Source organism: Pipra filicauda, unplaced genomic scaffold (genome assembly GCF_003945595.2).
Source record: "Pipra filicauda isolate LSUMZ 115617 unplaced genomic scaffold, ASM394559v2 scaffold144_size1929842_pilon, whole genome shotgun sequence".
NCBI classification, from domain to species: domain Eukaryota; kingdom Metazoa; phylum Chordata; class Aves; order Passeriformes; family Pipridae; genus Pipra; species Pipra filicauda.
The window spans coordinates 615,448-643,016 of record NW_024103929.1 but is presented as its reverse complement, the minus strand read 5'-3'; the positions used below and the strand labels follow the sequence as shown (position 1 = coordinate 643,016).

Genomic DNA, 27,569 nt, shown 5'->3' with positions numbered 1-27,569 from the left:
AGGGAAGGGGGAGACGGCCGCGCACCCCCGGGATTTTCTCACAGCGGAACGGGAAGGGAGAGCTTTTAACAGCATTACTACTATTATTATTATGAATTATTATTATTTTTAGCGAGAAGGAAGGAAGCTCGGCAGGAGCAACGCCGCTGCCAGAGAGGAAATCTGGGAATGCAATGCGAGGGAAGCGGGGGCTGCCGGAGGGGCTGGGGGGGGCCGGGCGGGGAGGGGGCACCGGCGCAGGTATCCCGGCGGCAGGAAGCGGGGGCGGGCCGCGGGGCAGGGCGTGCCGGCCGGGCCGGGCTGGGGCCGAGGAGCCGGGCTGAGCCGACCCAGCAGAGCCGAGGGGAGGGGAGCGGGGCGGAGGCGGGGCCGGCCGGGGGGTGGCCGTAAGGTGAAGGTTGTTGCAGTGGGTTCATTAAAAGACAGGGTTCAACTCCTCGTCGTCGCAGAACGCTGCTGTGAGGCTGGTTCCGTGGCGTGCGAAGGGAGAAAAGGGGAAAAGAAAGGAAAGGAAAAAAAAAAAAAGAGAAACCAGGAAAGGGAGCAAAGCCGCAGCTACTTAAAACAATCCTAAGAGGAGCGGGGCAAGGAACGGAGACGGCGGGAAGCACGGGCAGGCTGCGAGCTCCCGAGGCCCAGCGAGGAGGAAGGATGATAAACGTGGTGTCCGTGTGGCTGGTGGCCCTTTGCTTCCAGGCTGCTGTCCCGGTGAGCCGAGCGGAGCGGAGCACGTGGGGCGGCGGGGCCCGGGCGGCGTGCGGGGCCGGGCCCGGGGCGGCAGGGCAAGGGGGGCCGGGGCGGGCTTCGCTGGGCTGGGGGGACCGCCCGGCTCCCCCGTTCCGACGGGTTCTCACAGGGGAGCGGAGCGGTGGCCAGCCCATCCCGGCATGGAGGGCTGCGGTGGCCTTTGTGCTGGCGGCGGGCTCCAGCCCGGCTGCCCCGGCAGCCTTAATTCAAACCAGACCCGCCGCGGCGGCTCCTGACCTGCCGGCGGCTCCGCCCCGGGGCGCTGCGGGCCGGGCAGGCGGCTCTGCCCGGCTCCCCTCACCGGGACCGGGCACCCCTCGGGGCGCCCCTGGAGGGGCCGGGGGTGGGCAGGATGCTCCCGCCGTCCCTCCGGCGTGTTGCGCCCCGGAGGCGGCGAGCGACGAGTCCGGGTGAGCGTGGGCATGTGGCCCTTTGTGGTTCGGCCGTGGCCGAAGTCACGGGTGGTTCCTAAAGCGGAGGCGCTTCTGCCCTGCCCCAGCACAGCCCAGGGGAGCGCGGGCCGGCGGCTCCCGACCGCCTTTGTGCCCCGGAGCCCCATCCCAGTGGAGGGTACGCCCGGGGTCGTTAATTTCTGCCCACTCAAACAAAGGTCCCAGTGCCGGGCTCGGAGCCAGCCCTGCTCCCCGGAGCTCGGTAACCCCGCGGCAGCGAGGCCTGTGCCGTCCCGGCCCCGGTGTCCCGGGAGCAGCTCTGGGGGCCCGGGCGAGCCTTGAGCCGTGGGGAGCGCTGGTCCCGCAGCAGCAGCCGCCAGGTGTCATCCACGGACAGGGGATGGCTCTGCTCTTGCTCCAGCCTTGCCTGCGAGCGGCTTTCCGCGGAAATCTGGCACCACCGCGCTGTGAAATGCTGTGCTCGGTGCTCCAGGTCTGTAGGGTCAGCGGGTGCGGGGCAGGAGGCATTGTGGCTGCCCCTTGATGGACACAAAGGCTCAATCCCATCCCTTTCTCCTGAGGTAGCTCCCCGTTTCCCATGAATGCCCTGCCAGACCTGAGTGTACACCGGTTGTGGAGTCTTCTCCTTTGGATGGAATAGGAGGAAAAAGTGTGAGCAGGCTGGTACATCAGAGTCAAAACTGGCCGTTTCGGTTTTTTTTCTTAAATGGAGTAATTGATTTGAAACTTGTCTGGGGATGAATTGCAACAGCAGTAAGATCCATATCTGGCAGAACGAAATGCACAGGGGAATCTAAGCTGCCCGAAATACCTCCAGTTTCACTGTGCTGTTCTGTTTGTGAACCCAACATGTAGTTATGGGCATGTACCCTTCTGGTCCACATGGCAGTGAGTCGTTATGACATGGCTAAAAATGACAAACATGTGAGCATAGTCAGCACTGTTCCATGGGGAGAGGGCTCTGCTCACAGCTTCTGAATAAAGTGGAAAAGCTGCAGTTAATTTAGTCTCTTTAGTGCATTTGGATAAAATCCCCTCTGTGATAAATACTCCTTACTAGGAATGATAAGATCATGAAGTTAATGCTTGTCTGGAGTTTTCCTGTGTGTCAGAGACACTTGGGCCTGGGTGACACTGCGATCAAGGGGTTTCTGGGGTGAGCACATGGAGGAGCAGAAGTCCTCGGGGCTCTCTGTGGTGACTCAGCACTGAGGTTTTTTCCCTTCTGGTGATCATGTGGCTTTTTTCCCCATGTTGAAATGTCAGGGACATGGACTAAGCTGCCTTTCCCACCCATCTGGAATAATTATACTTTTGCATCAAGTGGCTGAAAACCTCTTGTTTTGGGCACAGAAGCAGAATGACCCTACACAATCCTTTGAATCTGCCATATTGCAGTGTTATGGGTGCTGCCATGGTTGTGTGGGGTTCTTGGTGGTCTGATCGTTGGGAAGGGTGCCACTGCTGCTGACACATCTCTTGGCTCTTGCTGCATGACTTGTCCATGCATATTGTCGTAGAGATAATCAACAGGAACAAGAAAGTGACCAAACAATAGTTGTTTTTTTCCTGAGTACTCTTACCTGCAGAAATGATTAGGGAGGTTCCTGGTCTTCTTCAAGGTGACACTTTATTGCCTAAAACACAATGTGGGAGAGTAATTACCCTCAGTTATGATGGGTGCATGGATTTCCTTGAAATAAGAAGGCTGATACGTTTTAACAGACTAACCTAGTTATTGGCTCAAAGAGAAACTGTTACATGGTATAACCCTGCCACCAAACCAACTGAGCCAAGATGCACATCCTACTACAGGTGGACAATCGTGAGGGGAAACGGGGTTTGATTGTTTTGTCTGGTATGCTGGTGGTTGACATAAGCTTAGCAGAGCAGGCCGAACCTTTTTCTGAGGGTGATGTCATTGCTATCTGAATATAAACTAATTAGAAGAAATTAGGTAGTCCAGCTTAATTATTAAACATGTAGGCAGTGGATAAGGAGGAAACACTTTCTTCTATAGTACATATACAGAGCAGTGTCACAATATGTATTGAGCACTATAAACAGAGATTCTTCATCTAAACGCTTGCTGGTGGCCACTTCACAGTGAAATGGTGACTGTTATCTGGTCAGCTCTGATTAGAGCAGCAACAAATAGACTGGGGTTTGTGTCTTGTAAAGGGGCTCTGGTGCAAATTTGTAGTCTTTGTTCCAGGTTTCTCTCAGTTTCAAGTGTGAGAAGAGCTAACATTTCTAATGGCAGCACTCTGAAACTTCTGGAAACCAAACAATCCTCTCCTAACAACTCAAGACAAGTCACAGCAAGTGCAAGAAACCTGTAAGCCTTCTAAAAGTAAACTACTGCACGAACCTGAAATGTAGGCTGCTGTTTTAGCAGCAAAATTGGTCCATTTTAAATATGTGTTTTGCATTCCTAGTGCTTAGATGTCTCCAGGTTGCCTATATACTAACATTTCATCCTAACCTTGCTTAAAGTGATTCTTGTGTCCAAGAATCCTACTAATGCCTCTGAGAGGGACATTCCACGCTTGTTTCTGGCGTCTAGGGAGCTGGGATTTCAGTAGGGCCTTCCACAGGGAGGAGAGAACTTATTGGCAGAGAGAAGCTAGGACCCCTTTCCTGAGGAGGTGCTGTCAATTATAAAATTGCAGTGCTTCAGCATTGCAGCGTTAGTATTTTTGTCTTAATAGCTCTGAGATAATCAAAAGTAGGAGATGTCTAATACAGCACTCCAGGACAGCTGGAGATTGATGCACTCGCTGTGTGCAAATGGCATTACTCCCTCGGGACAGTGTTCAGCTGATGTTAAGGCACTTAAATGTAGGTGTCTGTGTGTGCTGGGTATTTAAGCCCTCATTAGAGTCATGGTGATGTAATCAGTGGAGCCAAAGAGAGTGATTATCTGACCAGCCCCTACACATCAATTCCAAGGTGAGTTGCTTTGTCAGGGCTTTGTTGACTAGATCTCTTGTTGCCTATAAGGGGAGCCTAGACACCTTTATTTTAGTGCTTTTGTCCGAGAGAAATTTAGCTCAAAGTGATAGACTTGATTTGTGAAACTTTCATTGTAACTCTCTCCACAAACAAGCAGACTGGACAGGTGCTGTTTGTGCCGAGAGAATTAGCAAAGCAGTGGGGAACATCAGCTTTCAGCTAGAACAACAGCTCTTTCCTGTTCTAGTGCAACTGGAATAGTGCCTCCAAACAATTCTGTAGTCTTGCACTGCTAAAGGCTGTGGAAGAAATTGGGGAGTATAGTTGGGTCCTCTCTCAGTGTTCTGAAGTGAGCAGAAAATATATGAGTGGAAACATAAGTGGATGTGTTTTTGAGGGATGGTTGTGAGCTGTTGAGGATGCATCACTATTTAAAGACACTATTTATTTGCGAATTAGAAGTGAGAAACCTTTGTTACTCCTAGACTCCTGATATGGGCAGTGAACTTACAATGTGGAACTTGTTTTGACCAACAGTGCAAGTACTACTTATAAGTTTACTTCTGAGCTGAGAAGATATTCTTCCATGCAGAAAGCATGTGGTGTCTCCTTTGGAGTGCTGAGTGTCAGTTTTGTTAGCAGGTCTCTAAGTTAGAGCCTTCATTTGAACCGCTGCTCTGCTGGCTGCTGGTGTACCGCAGCAATGAGCCTTATCTGGCCTGGCTAGAAACCCAGGATAGTGCACTTTCTACCGTGGAGATGCTAGTGGAAAAGTTACTGTACTGTGAAGCCTCACCTCAAGGTGAGATAACATTTGGACCTCCTACAAGCAACCCTTGTGGGGCAACATCTGCTAATGTGGTGGTTTCCCAACCTCTCCATTTCTCAAGCAGTTCTTGGCTGCAGTCGATGTTCTGGGTCTTGTGGAACCGGCATGGATCCAACGGAGTCTGTTAGCTTGGGCTCCTTGCCATGCTTGACTGTAATGTTGTATCTCACTGCTGAGACCAGTCTCACCAGTGGGGCTTGCTTTGCTGGATGGGAATCAATGTGTTAGTGGGATTTGGATGGAGCTGGCAGTAGAACTTCCCGTTGAGTCACTGGAGTTGCAGTTACAACTGAGTCATGGAGGTGGTGTAAGTCATGGCTTCCCCTGCTAGACTTCTAGCTTGAAACCCCTTTGGGTATTGATCAGTTAAAGAGCTCTTGCTGCTATACTTCTGTGTCTTGCTGCTGTGCTCTCTGGCAGAACTATCTTCTCCATAGCCCTCGTTTTTGCAACATGGTTCTCTTTCATGTCCACTCATTTTGCCTCTTAGTGTTCAGGCTTTTCTAATGAGCGAAAGGCCTTCAGGATTGCTACTGCAGAATGACTCCCAACTAAATCAAGGGTACTGATATAACAGATGGGGAACTGCCTGCCAGCCAGCTTAAAATACTCATGGATGTCTTGCCTTGCATGGAGGCTCTGTGTTCTTTTCATGCTCTACTGTGTAACTTTTCTGCACTATCTGTGCAGTAATGTCAGTGTCTTAATTGTCAGTAGTGGAAACAAAGGCTGACAGTCTTGATTTTTGGCTGTAGGCAGTCCAAGGCACACACTCGTGTCAGCCAGCCTTCTGCAAAGTACAGCCAGTTCATGCAACAACTTCTCAGAGTGCTCTGGCTCCATCACCTGAGCGCACACAAGCCGTAGCTGGAGAATGGGGGTTGCTCTTTGTCTGCCTCTGCCACGTGATGAGGAGCTTATTGCCTCTTAAACTTTAGGAAACTTGAACTCCATTCCAGTTGGAAGGGGAGCGTGCAGAATGCTTTCTGGGCAGCACTGCAGACCATGGCTGTCTTGTGCTTTACACAGGAAAGCTCTTACTAATTAGTTTCTAATGCTGGTGGCTGTACACCTCCTGGTCGGAGCCAGTCAGCAACTCCAGTCCAGCCCCTTGCATCTCGGGATTACTGGAGGAGCAGATTGTAGATTGAAGCCAGAGGTGGGCAGGGGTGAGTGGAGCCAGTCTGCCTTCTAGAGAGCAAGCGGTGATTAACATAACAAGTTCCAGATGAGAGCTCTTGTGAAGCTGTGTATCATAGCAGCTGTGCTGCTATGGCTGTGCTGGTATGGAGCCTTTGTATGGTCCCTGGGGACCGGGCTGGCACCTACAGCACTGTAGGAAGAGCCTACCTGGCTTTTTTCTGTCTCAGAACAGAATCCTATGCTGCCTTATTGTATGCTCTGAGACCAGTAGAATGGAGAAATACAAATATAGTTATGTATATATTTATATATAGAGATATCTATACCTGTTGTGCTATTTGTTATCCAGCTCACAGCAAAATTTGGAGGGTGTGTGCCCTGACCCCAGGATGATGATCAGGGAGATTTGATGCCTGTGCTCTGCACAACCACAGGAGCTTAGAGCAGTCTGTTGATCTACCAAAACATCAGTCTCTGGTTAAAGCATCTCTGCAGAAGGGATAACCTGTTATCCCATTGACCAGCTAATAGGGATCTTTAGGGTTAGAGCCCAGGCTTTCTTCAGTCAAAAAGTTGAGGGGTAAGAGGAGTAAAGGAACCATAAAGCTTCCTTGAATTCATATCTGACACAAACACTAGTATATGTGATATTTTTCACTCACCTGCTATGGTCTGTGCTTATGAAACTGTAATAGAGACTCTCACACCAGCAGATTTGATGGACAAATGAGGTTTGTCCACCTCACTGACTCTAACAGTGTGTAAGTGGCACCTACGTGCAGTGGAAAAGTGGTAGTGAGGCTTGCATCGAAACTTGCCTACAGCCTGCAGCTAGACAGCTTTGACTTCTAAATCTCTTTCTGTCCTAACGGAGGAATCATCTAGATCGTGACTACTTTCCCATCAGTGAACAAAGCACCTAACAAAAGAGGCTGACTCTGGCATGTCTGGGCAGTGGCAAAGGAGTGCACTGCTATCGTGTGCTCACATCGACTGACTCATGGCCTCGCAGAGGAAAGCTGCTGGCTTAATCCTCCAGCAGCATCGACTCCGCTCTGGAGCGTGTTTAACCTGCACAAAATTCCTCAGTCTGCATCTGTAGTTGCACTGAGCTGTGAGACACTGGTGAGCTCCTTTCTACAGAAGTTGGAAGATGCAATTATGAATAATTAGAAGTTATTACTCTAGTAGCTGAAAAGCGCTAAATGCTCAATATCCCCTCCCCCCCACCTAGCATGCAGCCAAAAGGGGTTAAAAAGATTCACCAAACCTCCTTCACTGAATCTAGTAAGCAAATATGGTGGGTTGACCCTGACTGGATGCCAGCTGCTCACCAAAGCTGCTCCGTCACTGCCCTCCTCAGCTGGGCAGGGGAGAGAAAATATAACAAAAGGCTTGTGGATCGAGATAAGGGCAGGCAGAGATCACTCACTAGTGACTGTCATGGCCAAAACAGACTCAACTCAGGGAAATTAATTGGTAATAAATTCAATCAGAGTAGGATAATTAGCAGTAAACCCAAATGTTAAGAACTTCTTTCCCTCCTACTCTTCCATCCTTCTTGGGCTTAGCTGTATTCCCAATTCTCTAACTTTTCTCCCCCAGTGGTGCAAGGGGACAGGGAATGGGGATTGCTGTCAGTTCATCATACCTCTCAGCTGCCCATTCCTCTTCGGGGGAGGACCCCTCACACTGTTCCTCTGCCCCAGCGTAGAGTCCCTCCCACAGGAAAGAGTCCTCTATGAACTTCCCTAATGTGAGTCTTTCCCATGGGCTGCAGTTCTTCGTTGACTGCTTCAGTGTGGGTCCCTCCCATGAGGTGCCATCCTTGGGAACAGGCTGCTCCAGGGCGGATCCCTCACAGGGTCACAACTCCTGCTAGCAAACCTGCTCCAATGTGAGCTCCTCTCTCCACAGGGCCACAAGTCCCTGCCAGGAGCCTGCTCCAGTGGGGGCTTCCCATGGGTTCACAGACTCCTGCAGGCATCCATCTGCTCCAGTGTGAGGCCCTCTCTGGGCTACAGGTGGATCTCTGCTCCCCCATCAACCTTCATGGGCTGCAGGGACACAGCTGCTTCACTATGGTCTGCACCAGGGGCTGCAGGGGAATCTCTGCTCTGGCACCTGGAGCTCCTCCTGCCCCTCCTCCTGCATTGACCTTGGGGTCTACAGGGTTGTTGCTCTCACACGTTCTCACTCCTCTCTTCTCTGGCTGCGATTGCTCCTGTGCAATAACTTCTTTCCCCTTCTCAACTCTATTATCCCAGAGGCACTTACGACCATCGCTGATGGGCTGAGCCTTGGCCAGCAGTAGGTCTGTCTTGGAGCCGACTGGGATTGGCTCTGTCAGACATGGGGGACGTTCTAGCAGTTCTTAGGGAAACCACCCCTGTAGTCCTCCTGCTACCAAAATCTTGCTGTGCAAACCCAGTACAGTAAAACACATTGAACACAAGGTGTCCTGTGGCCAGTTGAAATGCTGGAGTCCCAACTGTGTAGAAAATCTAATTTTCTGGCCTATTCTGAAACAGTCCCCCTGCACATGAAACTGCCTGTGGGGAACCTTCCTGTGCATTATTTGGGGGCATACCAGTTGACAAGGCTCAAAACTGTGCCAGAAATCATTCTAATAATTTGATGGTGTAGATTGTGTTCCAGTGCCTGGGGACGTTCTCTGATGTTATTTAATTTACTAGTATGGATGTAGCCAGTGGGTCTCTGGCAGCAGGCCCAGAATATTATGAAGTTGTGAAAACTGCAGTATCCAGTAAAAGAAAGTGAATGTTCATAATAAGAGATCACAACTCTCTTGTTGAAAACTGAACCTGTTTTGGATGCTTCAGAGAGATGAGCAACTACAGTTGTATGAGAAATCCTTCACAATCCATCAGCTGAGGGTTGTGAGGTGAATACTACACACCTGGGACAGCAAAGCATTCAGTGTGGTGGTGCTGGTGCTGGTACATGCTAGTGATTCAGATGTGCTTTTAGACTTGGTCTGTAAGTGGTCCTTCATCTTTTTATGCCCTGCTTTATTTAGAGGGATATTGTGCTGGTTGGAGTTGGTAGTCAGTGAGTAGACCCGGAAGTTTATTCGTATATGAAATATCTTTAACTTAGTAATGTTTGAACAGATTCTTAGAAGCTCAGTCTGTTGTTACGTAGCTATCCCAACAGTACTCCTTGACAGAAACTGGTCTGAGCTATGGGATGTGTTGTGCTAGGAGTAACTTGGTAGTAAAGTACTTCACCTTGCCTTGCAATTTTAGTAGTTTTATTAACTTGTCTTAATGCCAACAGTCTGTCAGAGGTGGCATTAGTGATGTCTTGTCTCTTCACAGCATAGATGTGTGAAACACAGGGGTGTCCAAATTGCAGCTCAAGTCTGAACAGTTGCTCATATGAGGCATGAGGGCATCAAGATTGCACAAATGTGGTAGCATTTCCCACTAAACTCAAACCTCCCCAACTGATTTGGTGACTACTCTGAAACAAGGCTATAGGGAAGACAGGTGAACAGGCTGTACACCCAAAATGAAGGCATGAGGTAGCTGATCTGTTACAGTGAAACTTGGGTTACAGCTGAGATCAAAGGGAAGCTCTGATTTATCTTGCCTTCATAGCAGCCCCTTATTCAGGGCTCTGCTATACAGATGTGGTATGAAATAGTGTAACTGGGTGACTAGGTCAGAGTTAGTTTAATGCAGTAGGTGTTTGGGCAAGAAATGCCTAATGTTCATAAATGAAATCAGTGGAACAATAGGTGACTGGAGCACAATTGCAGCAGCAGGTTTTTTAGGACTTTCTGGTGGGAGGATTTCATTCGATGCTTCAGTGTTGAAATTATACTCCAACACCCTCATGACTCAGCATGGAAGTACACCAGTCAGCTTCCATAATCTCACTGAGGTGTTGCATAATTTAACTGTAAACAGGACAACTGCTGTCAGAACTTTGTAGTATATGTAGGATTACCAATGCTTTTGTAAACCTGAACACAGAGACCATTAGTGTTTTAGGAAGAGGCACTGGGAACTTGATTTTCACCATTTTATATGGGTAGATCACTTGCTATGTTCTCCAGTGGTTGTGAGCAGGTGTATTTCTCAAAAGGAGTTCATGCAGTCTGAACTGTGTTCGACCTTAGACTAATTCAGTGAAATGTGGTCCAGCCTGTGCCCAAAGACCATCTGACCTACTGTTCCCTATTCCAAGGAGACTTGTAGCACCCAATACATTTGCATGCAGCTTTTTTTCAGGAGCTGCTATGTGGAAGGAGGAGGTGATCCTGAAAGTGCCTCTTTGAGAAGACACTTCAGATGGGGGAACAGGGTATTCCTGACCTGAGATGTGGCTCCGTCATTTGGTGGAGATGTTTTGGTCCATTTGCAAATGCCTTAGTCATGCTGGTGTAACTGCATCTGTTAGCAGGGATGACTTCTGCATTATAAACAATCTAGGTTTAGTCAACACTGTAAGATCCTGTGGATAAAACAGATGTGGCAACATGCCTCGTAATGTAGGGAGAGACTTGATTTCATCACATCTACGCTGGTTTACTTGAAACTGGAAATGGTGAGCTGTAGAAGCAAATACAAAAGTATACCTAGAATCACAGAAGATCCTGAGTTGAAAGGGACCCACAAGGATCACTGAGTCCCTTCTGTGTTAATGTAAGACCTGCCAAGGTGCAGGAACTGCCTTGCACTGGGCCAAACCCAAAATTTAAAGCCGCTTCTTGCATGGGTTTTGTGAGTCCAGATGCTGGCTGTAGATTGAGACTCTCTAGTTCCTTCCTGACAGACTGGTGGCTGACTGGTGTGAGTCCTGCTGTGCAAGAACAGAATTTCTTAAAACTGTTAAGAGCTGAGCTACATAGAGCATGACTGGATCAGAAGGGAGCTGCTGAATGCTGACTCTTGGCTGACTTTTGCTGCCCAAGTCTCACTTGGTTCTGCAGCTCCCTTGCAAATAGTCAAGGTCTTCTGTAGCAGGCTGGCAACTAACAGCACCAAGGGATCAGGCTGTGGGATGTCACTTGTCTTGCCATCTGGTGTGCATGTGTGAGACAGAGACTGACATGGTATTTGTTCAAGCCAGGCAGCTCTTTCTGGGTGCTTCCAGTTCCCTGATCCATGAGTTCTTCAGTGGGGGGTGGGCTTGAAAGGGCTGGTGGTGATGCTGTAACTGAGGAGTTTGAGTGTGAGTTTAATAACAAAATACAGCATTTGGAGGGAATATATGTCTGGGATGTGTGTGTGGAAGATACAGATTGTTACCAAAAAATAATTTCACAAGCATTGGAGACTTCATTGTGCATCCCTCTGAAGAAAATGTGGAATTTAAAAAAGCAATCAAGAGGGACTTGTCTTGGATTGTTGAGTCTCAGGCTGTTGTCCTGATACGAAGGCCTTGATGTATGTTCTGTAAGGTAAACTGTGAGCAGATCAGCTGGGAAGCTAAAGCGCAATTTGATAGCAGCAGACCTTGCAGCTGATAGGTCTTTCTGTCACTGAAGTGTAAGCAAATAGACAGTAATTTTTGTTATCTTTTGTATATCCGGTTGCTGCAGGATATATCTTGCAAAACATTAGGTCTGGGTAGTTCCACTGTAACTCTACATAACTAATCAGAACACCTTGTCAGCTTTTTTGTTGTTGTAAGGCTAAATGTTTGTAGGTTTAAGTAGTCTCATTTTAGTTTACCGAGCGCTTTAGCTGAGACCTTTTAGTACTCCAGGGTTGTGAGTTTATCTTTCTGCAGAGGTTTAAACAACATCCTCAGTTCTAGGAACTGCCCTAAGTATAAACTCAGTTTGATACACTAGGGATTTTTATCTGAAACTTGGATTTCCTTAGTGAAGCACTGCAAGCAATTTTGCTCAAAGTAGAAACACGTATGTATCACTAAAGGAGTGAAAATGCTTCGGTGATCCTTCAAGAAGATATTAGAGCTTTGTCTCCTGGCTCCCTGACATAACCTGCATTGCTGGAGTTCAAGGAGAAGAAGAGGGAAACTTCTGGGATTGAGATAAGAACATGGGTCTTCTCCTAGCTGTGTGTCTGGATGCCAAAAGTTTTTGCATTTACTCTTGTCTGATAATTGTTTGTGGCTGCATGTTGGCTTCCCTTCCTTGGATGAGGCAGAAAAGCTTCTTTCCCCCCAGAATACTGTGTAGCATAGTGATAAGGTGGTTTTTGACTTCTGGAACCATGTCTGCTCAGGTCAGAGCACTTGTGCTACTTGTAGTAGTGGTGTGGATCTCATTTGAAATGGGTAGTAGTTCCACCAGCCAAGTTGCATGGCATTTGTCTCCAGGAATCAGGCTTCCCTAGGACCAGAGGCACGTGTGTTTTCCTGGTGCTGCCAAGAGACATCAGAGATGCACAGTGAGATGCACCAGCCTAATTTGAAGACTTGAGATGCCATAGAACATGTTCTATAGAAATGATTTCCTATAGAGGCATCTGATTTCTGAGCTGGGACTTCATGAGCTGGACGGCTGATGATGATAAGAGCAAGTTGTGCACCTGTGGGACTGAGGTCCCTGAGCTGCCCCTGCCACATCCCGATGCTGGTGTGCTGCAGGGTTGTGCTCTGTTCTGCAGCAATGGCCTCGGCAGGAGGAGTGTGCAGGGCTGAGGCTCTCGGCATCCTGGCACAAGGCCTACGGCCACATGCTGACCAGTTTGAGCTGACAGGTCTGCTGGGAGAAGATAGTCTCAAATGGAACAAATGGAGACCCTTGCAGCTATTCCCTCAAACCCAGCCTTGGACTACATTCAGCAGTCTCAGGGCTGTAACTGGTCTGCTTCCCTAGGAGCTGGGTGGTTTCTGGGGAGAGGAGACTGGCTTCTCTAGACCACGCATGCTGTCCAGGAGCAGTCAGGCAGTCTGAGGCCCGCTGCTGCACTTGCCAGGAGCTCTCGGTGGTTCTGTAGTAAGTTTAACTCCAATGACAGTCCTCGGTGCCGATCCCATAAAACAGGGTAAGTGGGTGTCAAGAGATAGGGCAAAGAAAGGAATCTGCACCCAACAGAGGTCAACTTTTTGGAAATAATTGGCTAAGGATGTTATGTTTATATATGTTGGGCAATGCTACAAAGTCCAGTATCTACTTCAAAGTGGCTCTAGCTGCTGCTGTTTTGTGTGAGGTGAATTGCTCATCCTCACCTGCCTGAACTCTACAGCAGGGGCTGCGTGGATATGGGAGGAGGAGACAGCAGGGACCTTAGATTATGTCACTTTTAGTTTCTTTTCCTGTCAAGAGGGTCATGTTTATCTGTGTTGTAGTTACAAGTACATATGGGTAGTGAGTCTTGGGCTGCTGGAGTCCTTTGCTGGATAGGTTTTCATTTAATAAAGATTTTCTCATCTCCAGCATACTCCCCTCTTTTAACCTTACTTTGTCAGGATTTCAGAGATGGGTGGCCCTCCTCTAGCCTTAGCTGAAACCAAGCAATTTTTGGTCCGTTCCTTTCTAAACAAGCAGATGAAGTAGCTGTTGCTATAAGAATGAATCTTCTCTGCATTTTGCTATACTAGGAACTAAAAAGTGCTGTTGACTAAGTCAGAGAGTTTTAAGACAAGCAAGGTTTGTCTGGTCTTGACTTAGGCAACTCACTGCTCATCTCTCAAGCCAGCTAAAGTAGATTGAAATTAATTCCCCAGGATGAACTGGAGCTGTTAGCTGTATGGCCTTCCTGGGCTGCACCTACTTTGCACAACCCTTTGAGCTTATACACTGGCTGTGGCTTTCTTGTGCTAGCTCAAGAAATGAATACCTGAACTATCAAGTATGTTAAAGAGCTGCAGGGAAGGATCTTTAAAGAAAAGTGGTTTATAACATAAAACTGAACTGGCTGCTTCTCATGAGATTAGCTGTAGGGAAATGAGCTTTCTCATTAGACTGCATCTTCAAAGCCCAGACTGCCTTGAACATGGGAGACAAAAGGGACCCCACTTCTGACCATGTTGTGACAACCTGCCACTGATAGACAATTAAGTTGTGTGATTGTTGTGTGCCACGTCTGTGGATGTGTTGACCTGTCGATGAGATTCAGTCTCTAGCCTGGGCTACATTGCTTGGCTGGAAGGAGCAGGTTGGTGTGAGTGGGAGCAGCGTGTAGTAACTTACTTGTTTGATATATTGTCCAGGTGCAAAACCAGGAGCACAGGCTGTAACTCGCTTCTCTGTATTGCTGGAGGACTGACCACGCTTCTAGTGGAGCTGGCTGAGAGGCAGCTCAGCTCTTCTGCATGAGAACTGACCCAGTGCTCAGTGCACTCCCAGGCACGCACAGCTGGCGTGCTGTCACTGCTTGTGTTACATGGCAATGAGCTCCTCTGGCTGTGGAGTCCATAGCCCTCTTGGACTCCAGCTACTCCAGGTTTGCTCAGCCATCTCTTCTAAAGGATGTGCAATGTACTCTTTGTCTAGGATTAAACAGCAATTCCGCTGCACCTCCTCTAAAGTTCAGGTGACCCAGGGCAAAAGCAGAACTGCTCCCATTTTGAGCAAGGCATCTATCTAGCCTTTGCTACTGTGTACATGAGGTCGGGGAGGACTTAAAAGCACTGTTGTCAGACTTGGGAACAAACATTATCCATTGTGAGCAAACACTGCATAAGAGAACTCTCCCTACAGTCCCTCTCCTTGCTCATTTTTGTATGAACCTGTGTGGCCCTTTGAGTCAGCCACTGATTTGCGTGTTGCCTGCAGCCTGGTTCTGTGCATTTCCATAATGCATGGCGGGCAGGGGAATGTGTGTCAGCATCCCAGAACCCAGACTGTAAATCTGTATGAATGCTTCAGCACCCCTGGCTGCCATGCTCTGCCCTGTGCCAACACAAACACTTGTGCATTCATGCACTGAGTAGGACTGGGGAACTGGTCCTGCTGGAAAATTCTTTGCATGATATTTTATCCTCTTTTCTTTTTGTTTAGCCAGACCAGTTCCCTGATCTGGTTCACTATGAGAGTGCACAAACAGATATGCAGGGAATGGTCCAGGAAGCATGAAGTGACATGCTCTTATGGGAGGTGGGAATTTAAAGGGCCCCACTGCAGAGTGTGGAACTCAACCTGATGGTGATAGGCTGGTTTATTTTTGCTCTTGGCATGTTGATTGCTGTGTTTTAGCCTTACTTAATTAAAAAAATTGCCCTGTCGCAGTAAGGAGAAAATGTAATGCTGGTTGGGTAATAGTGTGGAGTCTCTAGAAACATTGGGACTGTGGTTGATGTGGGTGTGGAGGAGCTGGATGTTCTTCCTTGGCCACTGCATCTTGTACAAAGATCAGAGTATGCTCCTACAGCTTGATAGAAAAGCAGGATCAAAGCCTAGTGGACAGTGGGCAGTCTACAGTCTGTTTTGTTCAGCTCATATAGATCCTAAGAACCCTCATCCTATTTTGAGTAGGTGTTGGAAGATGTTTTGCTGCCTTGAGAGCTGAGTGCCAAGAGGAAACTTCTGTTGTGATGATCAGAGTTCATGTTCCAAACAAAAGCAACTGCTGTTGCAGCTAAGACCTTTCCCTCAAAGATAGTTCCCTTCTCAAGTCACCAACCAAAAATGCAGGAGAAGTCCAGAAAGAATACCAGATCTTACTGGCCAGTAAGAGAAGGCTAGTAAGATTTTCCAGACTTCTTTCTACTAATAATGATCTGATAGACAAGCAGCCAGATTAATTGGATTACTTACCTCTAGCTGCTAAAATGGTGCTTGCCTTGCTGAGCAAAAGAGCATCCTTTACTTTCCACTTGCTTCCCTTTGGAAAGATCACCCTGTGAGCCACTAACCAGCCTTCCTTCAGGTGACACAAACTGATGGATGGAGTGGTGGGCATGCTGAAGCTGGTTGATACCAGCTTGTTGAGGGCATTGGGGAACAACACCGTCTGAAACAGGGAGGGCGGATAGTTCATAGAATCATAGAAGGGTTTAGGTTGGAAGGGACCATAAAGATCATCTAGTTCTAATGCCATGGGCGGGGGGGTTTGTAATGCTTTGAACAGCCTTGACTGGAACACTAGCCAGGGGATAAAAATACTGCTTAAATCTAGGCTGTCTAGCCCATGGATGGACTATTTGTGGGGTGGTTTGTAGCTGTCTTTCTGCACTTTGGCCTTGCACTGTCAGTCTGCATCTTTGGCTCTTCTAGGAAGAGAGCTGCTTCATTAACCTGCAGGGCCACCAAGCAGCACTGGGGTTTATTTTGAGCAGCAGGAGAAACAATGGAAGAGAATTTAGGTGAGATGGTGCCCCACTGCTGCTGACTTCTGATGAAGCAGACTTACATGCAAGCTTCACTTTTGACTCACCATATATAAAATCAGTTCTCTTTCAGCTATCCAGAATTTATGGCTGACTGTCTCAGTGCTGCAGTCTGTATATCTGCAGGAGAAGGAGGATAGGTGAGGGTACTGCTGGTGATTTTTTTTGTTTGTTTGTTTGTTTGTTTTGGTGATAGTGGGTTTTTGTTTTTTCTTCCCTTAACCAATAAGCTGTCTTCAGACCATGGACATCTGAGATTGGAGTTAATCATATATGGACTATTAACTGCAGAATACAAGGTCTAACAAAGCTAAAGTTTCCTTCAGAAGGGGGTTTTATCTTTCCCTACCCCCACACTAATATCAAGATTATTTTGAGGTTAGAAGCTCTTCAGGCTCTACTCTGCCTCAGAAAGCATTTCTGTTACTGGGACTAGCTCTGCTCTTCAATATACAGGAAAGACAAACCTTTCTGTTTATTTTAGAGCTGTTCGAATCCTTGTGAAAGTATTTTTCTACTTGGTCTAGTGTCCTATTTGGTAGCCAAATTACAGAGCAAATGCTTGAGTTGCTCTTATATACCTCTTAAACAAGACCAAACCATTGGTTTTGCCTTCCATAAAGTTGGAATAATCTCACAGAATGCTTAAGGAGGTGTTTGAGGTGGGAGAGCTCAGCTCCTTCCTTTTCACCTGAGTGAGGAGGATTTATTAGGAGAAACAAATGTGCAAATTTAACAGCTTTATTCAGATAATGGAGGATTTCAAGTGTTTTTGACACTGCTGATCACTAACTAGGATTAATAAAAGTGGGATACAAATCATCCTTAATCTAGTTTAGGGCTTGTAGCAGCTTGTGGCAAAGCCAGTGTTTTTGCTTACCTCAAAGAGCAATTTGAGAAAAGCTGTTTCCTTTTGCATATATCAAATTAAATAAATGTGGTTCCTAGTTTGGGCAGGGCGAGATTCAGCTAATAAACTATAAATCTCCCCTTCATCATGAGAGAGTACTTCAGATCTGTGCTGTAGCAGGAGGGAGCTCTGTGACAGCTGATGGAATAAACACAGACTCACGTATTGAGACTGTGACCAAGATGAAGACTGAAGAATAGTTAAAAATGATGATTAAAAAAAAAAAAATCTAGAGTATGTCAGACTTCTGGAGCCAATAATATTGCTAATGAGTTGTGAAAGCCTGGCCTATTGTTGATTAAATTGAAGATGCCACTAAGCAGCTTTCTGGTTGTCCCAGCAGAACTGAATAACCATTGTTCTGCAACAATACAGCGCTCAGCAAGAGCAGAAGCTACCAGTCACCCCAGGGTTTTCCCTAAACAGGCTACTTTGATCCTTGGGGAAGGGGATCTTCTACTGGTTAAAAATTTTACCCCTCACATGTAACTGAATTCAGTAACAGCAAATCAAAAGGACTGGGCAAGTATTTCTAACCAGTTGTCTCAATGGCTGAAAAAAACCTCAACAAAAACATATGAGCTGGGTAAAAAAGCAACGTTTTATAGGTGCACTGTAAGAATTGAAAGTTTTTTGACTAGAATACGAGATACCACCAGAGGTCCTTCAAAGAATCCACTACCTGAACTTAGGTGTGTTTATCCAACATCTCTCTCATCAATTGCTGTGTGAATGGTCCACAAATAGTCTTGGTGGGCTAATAAACAAACTGGATGATGATGGAAGTAATTTCTAAAAGCATGTCCATGTTTGATTATATTAATCTGATAATAAAATTTTGAGCTAGAGCAATGCAAAGTTGTTGGTAGAGTAAGCTTGCTTTAAGCTGGAATTTATTTTCAGCTCTTTCGTATGATAGCACAGCCTGGTGACTCAACCTGGATTCTGTGCCCCTAATCCTCTTGGCTAATCAAAACCTTTCCCATTGGTGTAACTCAGCTGCAGTAAAAGGTCATGGAAAAGCCTTGACCATGAGGTGTTTGTTGTTTGAACAGCACAGTCCATCTTCCTGATGCAAACACAAATTAGTTCAAATCCCTTCCAATGCTGTCCTGAGTGTTTTATGTTAACCTTGCTGTGTCTGAAATCCTTCAGCAGCAGATCATTATAGAAGCATGACCTTTCTGCAGTACTTGTATTTTGTGGTGCCATAAGGAGAGGTTACTGCCTCTTATGCCCATTGAATGTGTAATCTATGGAGCAAAAACGAGTCTTTATATAACCATACAGTTACATGAATTAGGCAAATGTTCCTTAATACTAATCTGTCATGAAACTAGATGATCTCATGAAGTTACATCACCTTGTGGGTATTCTAACTGCTATCCACACGTGCATAATCTTATACTGTCCCTTGAGTGTTTGAGACAAAGAAAGTTCCTCTCAGTTCCCAAGCCTTAAACTGCCTGGTCAAGGGGAGATGCCACAACAACAGAGGAACAGCTTGGGACAAGAGACAACAAGACACAACTAAGTAGAAGGACACACGTAGTGGAACTTCACTAAGTTCTCGTATAAAACTGTGGAAAGCAGACTTTATTAATCCTGATGCATATTTTCTATTATTCTTTTAAGTGTAGAAGCCAACCTCAGGGGACAGGAACTGGTCTGAGTCTGCCTTTGTGTTTGTAGGGTGAGTGCTGAGCAGCAGCTGGACACCTCTACACTGGAACACCGTGGGTCTCCATTGGTTTAACTGGGCTGCACTGGGCTTTCCCCTTTTGAGGAGGACCTAGCTATCCCTGCTCAGATACAGAAATCAAACTAGGGTTCAAACAAGTACATAACAAAGGTTATGGAGAAGCAGAACATGCAGCAGCCTGGGAAGAGGCTTAGAGCTCAGGTGTGAGGGGAAGTGTAAGGGTAGGGTGGCTGGACATGCTCGAAAACAAGAAAGGAAGCATGGCATGACTAACAAGCTGCCTTGCCTGTTAACCCCACAAGGGCAAGGGATGCAGGCTCAATAGTCAAGATCAAGAGTTCCTATTTTGTTTATTGACAATCTGTGATCCTTTCAGGAGGGTTTGTTAAGGTCTGCAGACCATCAGCCTGACCAGGTGTTCTTTGAAATCTGGTATGAGCTACCCCTGGAGATTCAGATCTGGGGGGAAGTTAGTCTCTATCCTAGAGAAAGGTGTATGGTGACATAAACTGTATTGGCAGTCCCTTTCTTCAATGAAAAGCTGGAGAGATTATTTTCTAGCTGCTTCAATGTAGAGTCTTCTCACTGGGAGGAGAATGCACACACACACCCCTTTTCCCCTTTTGCAGTGCGTCCCCCTTTTTCACTCAAACAGGCTGAGTGGAAGAACAAAGGGTTGTGCTTGCCTCTGCTAGTGCAAGAAGTGAGGGAGAAGAACGGTCTCCAACCCCCATCAACAAAAATGGTGCAATTCCTGAAGCCTGACTTAGCTTCCGAACGTACTGGAAAGGGTGAGGGAGACGAGTTTGGGAAGCCTGGCAGTTATTTCTTTATTCTTTATGCACCAACAGTTTGTACTCTTTAATATTTGAAGTGTAGTGAGATCAGCTTGTGTGAGTCACCACCCTTCGACACGAGAAGGAAAACATAGGGGAAGTACTTATCTGACCTACTTTCTGTGGAAGACTGCAAAAGCACAGTGCAAACAAGCAGGGACAAATCTAAAATTCCAAATTACCTCATGACAGGCAGTTAAGCAAGAGATCGAAGGGCAATTTACTCGAGATTTATGCTTGCAGAAGCTTCAGGAATAGTGTTTTGGGGGTTTATTTTCAGTAGGGAAAGAAAGTGCTAAAAAGTTTAATGAGAGGATTTTGTTCCTACTTTCTTGTTATTAAAGAAAAAAAGTCATCTAACTACAATGATTGCCTAGAAGGGGTAAGATCTTGGACCTGATTGGGTTGGTGGCAACTTGGATACTTGTCTTCAGAGAGGTCAAATCAAATGGGCTAGTCAACCACCTTGGAAACTAGTTGTTCCATGGAAATGTGGGGAATGGATAAGATATTAAGGATAGAAGGTAAAACTGGATAAACCTGGTGTCATAAAAAGAATGAAAAGGAGATAAGGTCAATAAACACATCCATTGTAGATAATAAAGTGACAACAGAGAGCTGGATTGCTTTGACAGTACATACTAGTGCTGGCTAACTTCTTGGAATGAAGATGAGTGTTATATTCATTTTTAAGTGAAACTGTATTAATGCAAGCTAGAGAAATACCATGGGCCTGGTTGCAAAGCTGTGAAGAATGCATGTTCTTTTTTACATAATAAAATAAGATTTCCCGCTCCTTGGGATCCCAGGGATCCCACAGCTTGGGTGATGCAATGCAACATCTAAACTTGAAGATGGGACAGCGCTGGAAAGGGGTGACAAAGGCATCTTGAGGATGGGATAGAAGTCAAAATTTGGGAAACAGGGAATGTAGCTGGATAGGAAAAGATAAAATTCAGGAAAGGTGACTTATAGGGCTTTGGTTTGAAATCTGAGAAGGGTGAATGACTTGGTAGGTAAGGGTAGCCCTACAGAAATAAACCTGGGGGCTAGTGACGAGCTGAGAGTCAGGCATGTTGTACTGATAAGAACAGTAAGCGTATACAGGACAAGCTAATAAGATTCATGAAATAATCACTCTGAAGTAATTAGTAAACATTAAAATAGCATTGTCTTCTTTAGAGATCCTGAGCAGCTTTGAGCATTGTGTGCAATGACAAACAAGTGCCCTAGAACAGGAGTTTGGCCTCTTGCTTCAGCAACCGAACTTTTATGCTGGTTAGTGTACTCCTTGGAGCATAAATGGAGAAAGCTCAGGGCTGTATTCTACAGGGAAGGCTGGCTCCTGGACTTAGTTTGAGCGCCCACACTTATAAAACGGGGCTCTCATTCTACTTCCAGTTAGATGTTGTAGTTTCAGATACGTGAACAGTGTTTGAGGGGCTCAGAAAGGGAGAGAAGGCAAACTACTTTGTCTCCCCTTCCTTTCTGGTTCTTAGAATTAATGCAGTAACTTGCAGGTGAAGTGGTTGGTAGATAGGGAAGACACGAGCAGTCAGCACTTGACGCAGACTGGTTATGTTGTGTAAGGACTGAGTGTCACTACCAGGATGCAGCTCTGAATGGATTCCTTGCGTTCTTCTTTCCCAAAGCAAGTGTAGCCTGGAAGCAGTGCAGAGAAAGGAGACAGCAAGACTGACCTTTTTAGCACCAAACAGAGTAACCAGAACTACTCTTTTTGGGAAGGGGGCTGGAGTGAAGGAAGATGAAAAAATGCAATCTGAACAAAGAAAGTTTGTGTAACCTTTAGGAGCCCTTAGAGGACTTGGTGCAAGCAACATGATAACTTTAATCTCATCACTGACACTCCTTTTTTCTCCTTCTCTTTAAAGCAAACTACAAATCTGAATCTTCCTCCTGAGGACCTTGATTCATCTGGTGATGAAGATGATACATTCTCAGGTTCAGGTGCAGGTGAGCTATTAGCACTTGTACTGTTAGTGCTTGATCCTTCTAGAATGTGGCAATTGAGATCTTGATGAATAACCAAGTGGAGGGGGGTGGAGGGAGGAATCACACACACACAACCCTACCCAGAATATGAGAGCTGGGAACAGAGAAAGAGCCTAATCTATTAATCTTATATTGCTTGAGATACTAACAATTAGCAGAAAACGAGTTGTAGGAGACTTGAAAGGGAGCAGAAGTAGGTAGACTCTGTGTGACTGCTAATGTGAGATGTTGTGTGAAGAATGTTATGAAACTCGAGTGATTCTTTACTCATGGGGAAAAGAGACCATAAGAAGGGCCTTTATGAGCTGCTAGGAGATACCATTTGAGGGTGTGTAAACCCCAACCTGCCAACATACATCAAGAGGAAAATTTTATCTGTCATCAGAGGTGCATGTTCCCATGGGCCATAATTTTTTATAAGCAGAATGAAGGGGGTTTAGGGTGGGGAAAAAGTCTATTAAAATGATTGCTAAACTGCATGAGAGAGATCTTTGGTGTTCAGTGCTAAAGTTGAGGAGGTGCTACTAGAAAAGAGCAAGCTATCGAAAGCTGAAGCATGGTATCCTTCTGCTTCCTTCCAGCCACAGGCTTGTATTTCACATTAAATTCTGCGGGAATAACACCCTGAAATTGGTGCCAAATGTGCTAGTGACTAAAGGTGTGACTGCTCTGAATCAAGCAAAAATATTAATGTGAAAAAAGTCAGCTAACCACCCTGAGGAACCACTGTACTGAAAGCAGACTTCCCCCTTGTCACCGCAAACAGACTGGCACTTTGCTTTGGGGAGAAGCAGATGACTAACAAAGTATTGCTGATAGCCTGTTGGTCTGTCCCTTCCTTATTCCACAGAAAAGAATGAGGAATTACAAACTGAACTGCTGTTATTATGAAAATTGGCTATGCAGGTTAGGCATCCTCCTTAGAGTGGTGTCCTGAAGATACTATTAATAGGTCTCTCTAAACTGGGCAAGAATAATACTTTTTTTGGTTTTTCAGGTCCTCTGACTGACCAGTCTCACACCTGGAGAATCCTAGGAGAACCAACTAATTCCTCAGTACTGGCAACACCAGTGGACTTCAATGAGCAGCTATTTCCCGGGATTGAGAGCCGAACCGAAAAGGAAGCAGTATCTCCTTCTGCAACTAGTAATCTAGTGACAGAGGAACCAGTTGTAGCTGTGAAGGACGAAGTAGCTGTCCTGGGCTCACCTGATGGGAAACCAACGAGTGATGTGGTCACAACAACAGTGAGAAGCCCCACTACTCACTTTCCTTCAGTGGTTCATGTAACTCCTTCAGAAGCCTCAGATGTAGTCCATGAGCTCGAACCTAAAATCCCCAGCTCTCATGTACCAGACACTAAAGATGTCCCTGAGCCCCACTCTACTGTCCATCATGAGGGAGACATCACTGCCATCCCCACGACGACAGCTCCAAAGGATGTTGTTCCTACACAAGAGGAGATTTCTGAAGATGGCTCTGGAGACCCAGTAAGGACTAACAGTTTTGACACCCTTTCTAGGGAGATGGCTTTAATAGTATGCAATCAGTTGGTTTGGCAGGAAAGAATGGTAATTTCTCAAAAACAATGATTGATTTAATAGGTTGTATTGGTGGAGGGTTTTAGATGAGAAAAAAGAAAGCTGTGGAAAGTCTCCAGTTACAGACATGATGAGAAACATGAATAACCTTCCTTTTATGTCCCAACAGGGAGACTTCATCTTGACTAAAGATGAGGATTTGGTTCCCACTCAGAACTCAGAAGTACTGGCTGACTCTGGGAGGAATGCCAAAGCAGCAGGAGCCTCAGGAATTATGGACAGAAAAGAAGTTCTTGGAGGTACCAGATATTCTGGATTTCTAATTGGTAAAAGCAGATCCCTATAGGAGTCTCCAGGCAGCAGAAGCTGCAGTTCTGCAAGTACATCTCTGTTGGCATCTCTGAAGCCAACCCTTTATGTTAGACCTCTGAAATGAGGGTGGTGATTCACAATTCTGTGTTCTCAAAACCATAGCAAGGGCAAATATTGTCTGCTAATGCCAGCCAGCAGTGGCTGCTTTATCTGCAACTTTATGTTTAAACCTATTCCTTCACTCCTCTCAAAAATGACAGTTAAATTGCTCTGTTGCTGTCTGGATCAAATTACTAGGGTTGAACACCAGAGCCTTGTGTGCTTTGTAGTGTGGCCCGGTGGGAGATCTGTCCCTAGGATTGGCTAGTAGATAAGTAGGTGATTGGTAATGGCAGGGTGACTGGGAGGGGGCAGTAGGACAAATTAATTTCTGGAACTTAAAATCATAGTAGCATTATCTGATGTGGCACCTGGAGTAATTTGTCTTTTTCTCCCCTTCTAGGTGTTATTGCTGGAGGACTAGTAGGCTTGGTGTTTGCAGTGTTTCTAGTTGCATTTATGCTGTACAGAATGAAGAAAAAAGACGAAGGCAGCTATTCACTGGATGAACCAAAACAGTCGAATGGAGGATACCAAAAACCACACAAACAAGAAGAATTCTATGCATAAACACTGATCTTCAGGACACTTCTTAATCCATCTTTCTTGGATTCTTCTCTCCCTGCACGTGGACCTCCTAGTGTACTTTGCATTAAATTTAAGCCATACGATCATTGGGTTATTTGCCCGTACCACTTTGCCATTGGAAATCTTATAACTACAAAGTAGATCTGGATTCATTGAACATTCCCTGCTTTCCTGCACGATTTTTTTTTTTTTTTAAACAGAATTGGGACTGCAAGTTCCTAAACTCACTTTGGTTTATCTAGAGACTGCTGGAGCAGGCGGTGGGGAGAAGACAAGGGAGCACTGTGTGTATAGAACTATTGATATTTAGGGAAAGGGCTAGCAAGAATAAACAATTATCAGTGCTCGAATTCTGTATAGCAGGGATCCTTCCTATTTAACTCATAGATGTGTTTTGAGTGTAACAAGTGTCTGTACTGTGCAGACATTTGGTATGCTGCAATGCTCTAGCTCTTTATGGCCGCTGTATTTGGAGCACTTAATGCCTATTAAACATCAAAGTGAACATGATTTCTAGTGAAAGTTGGTGTGAGGGGCAGAGTAAACAAATGACTGTCACATGGTTTAAAATAACTTATACTTTGGAAGCATTATCCCATACTCAGAACCAGCTCCTAAGCAGTTGGTACATAGATTAGCAAAAAAACAAACCCCAAAGACCCCAAAACTACGTAGAGAGTTAATTTTACCAATAGTGTTGGACTGTCCCACTACCCTCTTGCTCTTTCAAGACTTAGGTAAGTAGATTTTTCTAAGCAGTCTCATCTCAGACATTCCCTTTGTTAGGTGCTGAACCAAGGCTGGGCTGTCGTGCTGTTGGTGATCTTACCCCGCGCTACCGTGCAGTCGGCAGGTGACCGATGGCGTGTTGCGCCACCTTCCTCTACACACATGTTCACAGTGGTTGTTTCAGAACTTGGTCTGCCATCTGTGCCACAGAATGCCTTGGCACACAGGGGTGGGAGACAGAAAGCAGCACGCCATGACTTTGCAGCTGAGGAGTAGAGAAGCCTCTGAACTGAGTCTGGGGAAGGCTGAGTGTAGATAGCCTTAAACAGACACAACAGTTTGTGTGCTTGACTCTCGCTGCTCCGGAACAGCTCTTCAGAAGCTATTCCTGCACTTTGGAGAGAAGCAGCTCCAGGGATGTCAGACTAGCAAAGGCCAAAAAATGCTTCCCAAGAAAAGTCCGGGTGCCTGAAGCTGTGTGTGGTCAGTGTGTGCCAGATGGCAGGCACTGAGGCCTCACTGGGGGCCTGGAGCTCTCCAGAGTATCTCAAGCCGAGTGAGAAGACAAGTGTGGTGTTCTGTACAAAGCCTTACTTCTGCTCTGCCTTTGGGTAGCTTCTTGCCGGTTCCGTTCCTCATCACTCAGTGCAGAAGGTATGGGGTGGGTGGAGGAGTGTTTACAACTGATGTAAATATTTGTACTGTTGAGCCAGAGGGAATGATCGGAGAATATTGGAGAATACTGCAACAGTTGGTATAAATGTTGCACATTAACAGTCAAAAACCTGTGTAATTTAAATGAAGTATAAAACACTCCTGAGCTGCTATGCAGCTAAAATTGGTGCCTTCTCTGCAAACTCAAGAAAAGAACCCAAAACTTCTTGATTCCAAACTCTTCTTTATGCACAGAGAGCTTGTGCATATGTGTAGCTGGCTGTTTTTAAGTAAAGCTGCAACAACCATTATGTATTTTCTTTTCTTTTTCTTTTTTTTTTTTTTTTTTGGTTGTTGTTGTTTTGGTTTTTGTTTTGTTTTTGGTTGTTTCTTCTTTTTTTTCTTTTTTTTTTCTTTTTTACTGAATAAATTTTTATAGGTTAAATGCAATGACCAGATGGTGTTAATTTCAGCTGTAATTCTTTGCTTTGTATAGGAACGTAGAAATGTTGTTTGATAGGTCTGTCTATGGAAAGGTTCTTGTAAAGCACAGGAAGATAAAGTAGTAAACTTCAGTTGTACCTCACAACCTTGTTAGGGGGAAAGGAAAAAAAACTGTATATTTTGGTAGTCTTAACTGACAGTTTGTGAAACAAACATGACATTCTGTGTTATTTAAGTGGTACAAATGAGATGAATTCTAACAGAAGATGCAACATTCGGTTATCTGTATGCCATGTAAGGGTATACTGCAATAAATGGCATTTTGGCAAGAATGTGTCTGATTGGTGAACATTGATCTTTATAATATTTTAAAAAATAGGTGTGGTTTTTAAGACTGCCTGGGTCTTTAAGGAATTTGGATTCCAGAAGTGTGAATTTTTGGGCTAAAGATATGGAGATTCAGCTCAGCATTTGAGGGGTAATAGAATGGCCTCCTTCCCTCTCACCCTGCCTTGAGTGTCCTGGTTGCAGTGACCTGCTCTACCCAGATGCAGTGGTGTGGGGTAAATGGGCTGTGGTGGAGACTGAAGGATTGAGTTTAGAAGACTTGCCTTCTTAGCTAAACAAAGCTGGAAAGTGCTTTCTAACTTCATGCCAACTTTGCCGGTCCCTTAAGCTGGGTGAAAGTTCTGTAAGGTCAGAGTTGGCTGGTTTGTGTTGAAGTGCCTTACCAGCTACGAATTCTCTTCCTTGGGGCTTTACCAAGACTTCTGCTTCTACTTTTCTAATCAGTGATACTGCAGGAAATTAAGGTGGCAGGGAGGGAATAAAATGAATTGCTGAGGGAAGTGGGAAATTTCTATGTGAAAACCCTTACAAGTACAACACTTGCCTCATCCTTGTTGTGCACTTGAGAGAAACTTCATTGTACCAAGAATAATTTACAGGAGGGCTGGTCTGCCTCTGTACTCTGGCACAGGTTAGCCTGGGTTTTCCTGAGTCACATTGCTGTTCACTGTGCTTCCTGACTTTCTTCTTCATCCATGCTGGAGCAATTATCACATTTGCTCTTGTTCACAAGTGAGATGCAAAGAATGTGGCTGGCAGAAAAACTTGACCCCTTCTTTGTTCTGGAAAAATGAGCTGGAGGGTATAAATGCACCGAATGTCAAAGGCGGCAAACTATGAGAGAAGGGGGACTTTACACAATTCTCACGTTGTCAGGTTGTATTAGAGCCTATAAAGGAAGCTAAAGCAAATCTAAAAGGCTGTATAATCTTGTAACTGGAATAGAGAACAAGAAAAAAAAAAAAGAGGGCCACTCTACAGGGGTACTGAGAAGAAAAACTATTTCAGGCATTTCATAAATGCCTCATCT

At 45.8% G+C, this 27,569-nt stretch overlaps 1 protein-coding gene across 1 annotated transcript; it reads left to right on the top strand.

The window, feature by feature from the left end:
• The first annotated feature begins 423 nt into the window (after positions 1–423).
• Positions 424–24,874, top strand: SDC1 (syndecan 1). The gene is made up of 5 exons (XM_027723327.2): positions 424–708; positions 21,703–21,784; positions 22,821–23,314; positions 23,535–23,664; positions 24,180–24,874. The coding sequence occupies exons 1-5, from the start codon at positions 652–654 to the stop codon at positions 24,344–24,346; spliced, it is 930 nt and encodes a 309-aa protein (XP_027579128.1). The 5' UTR covers positions 424–651; the 3' UTR covers positions 24,347–24,874.
• Positions 24,875–27,569: the final 2,695 nt, after the last annotated feature.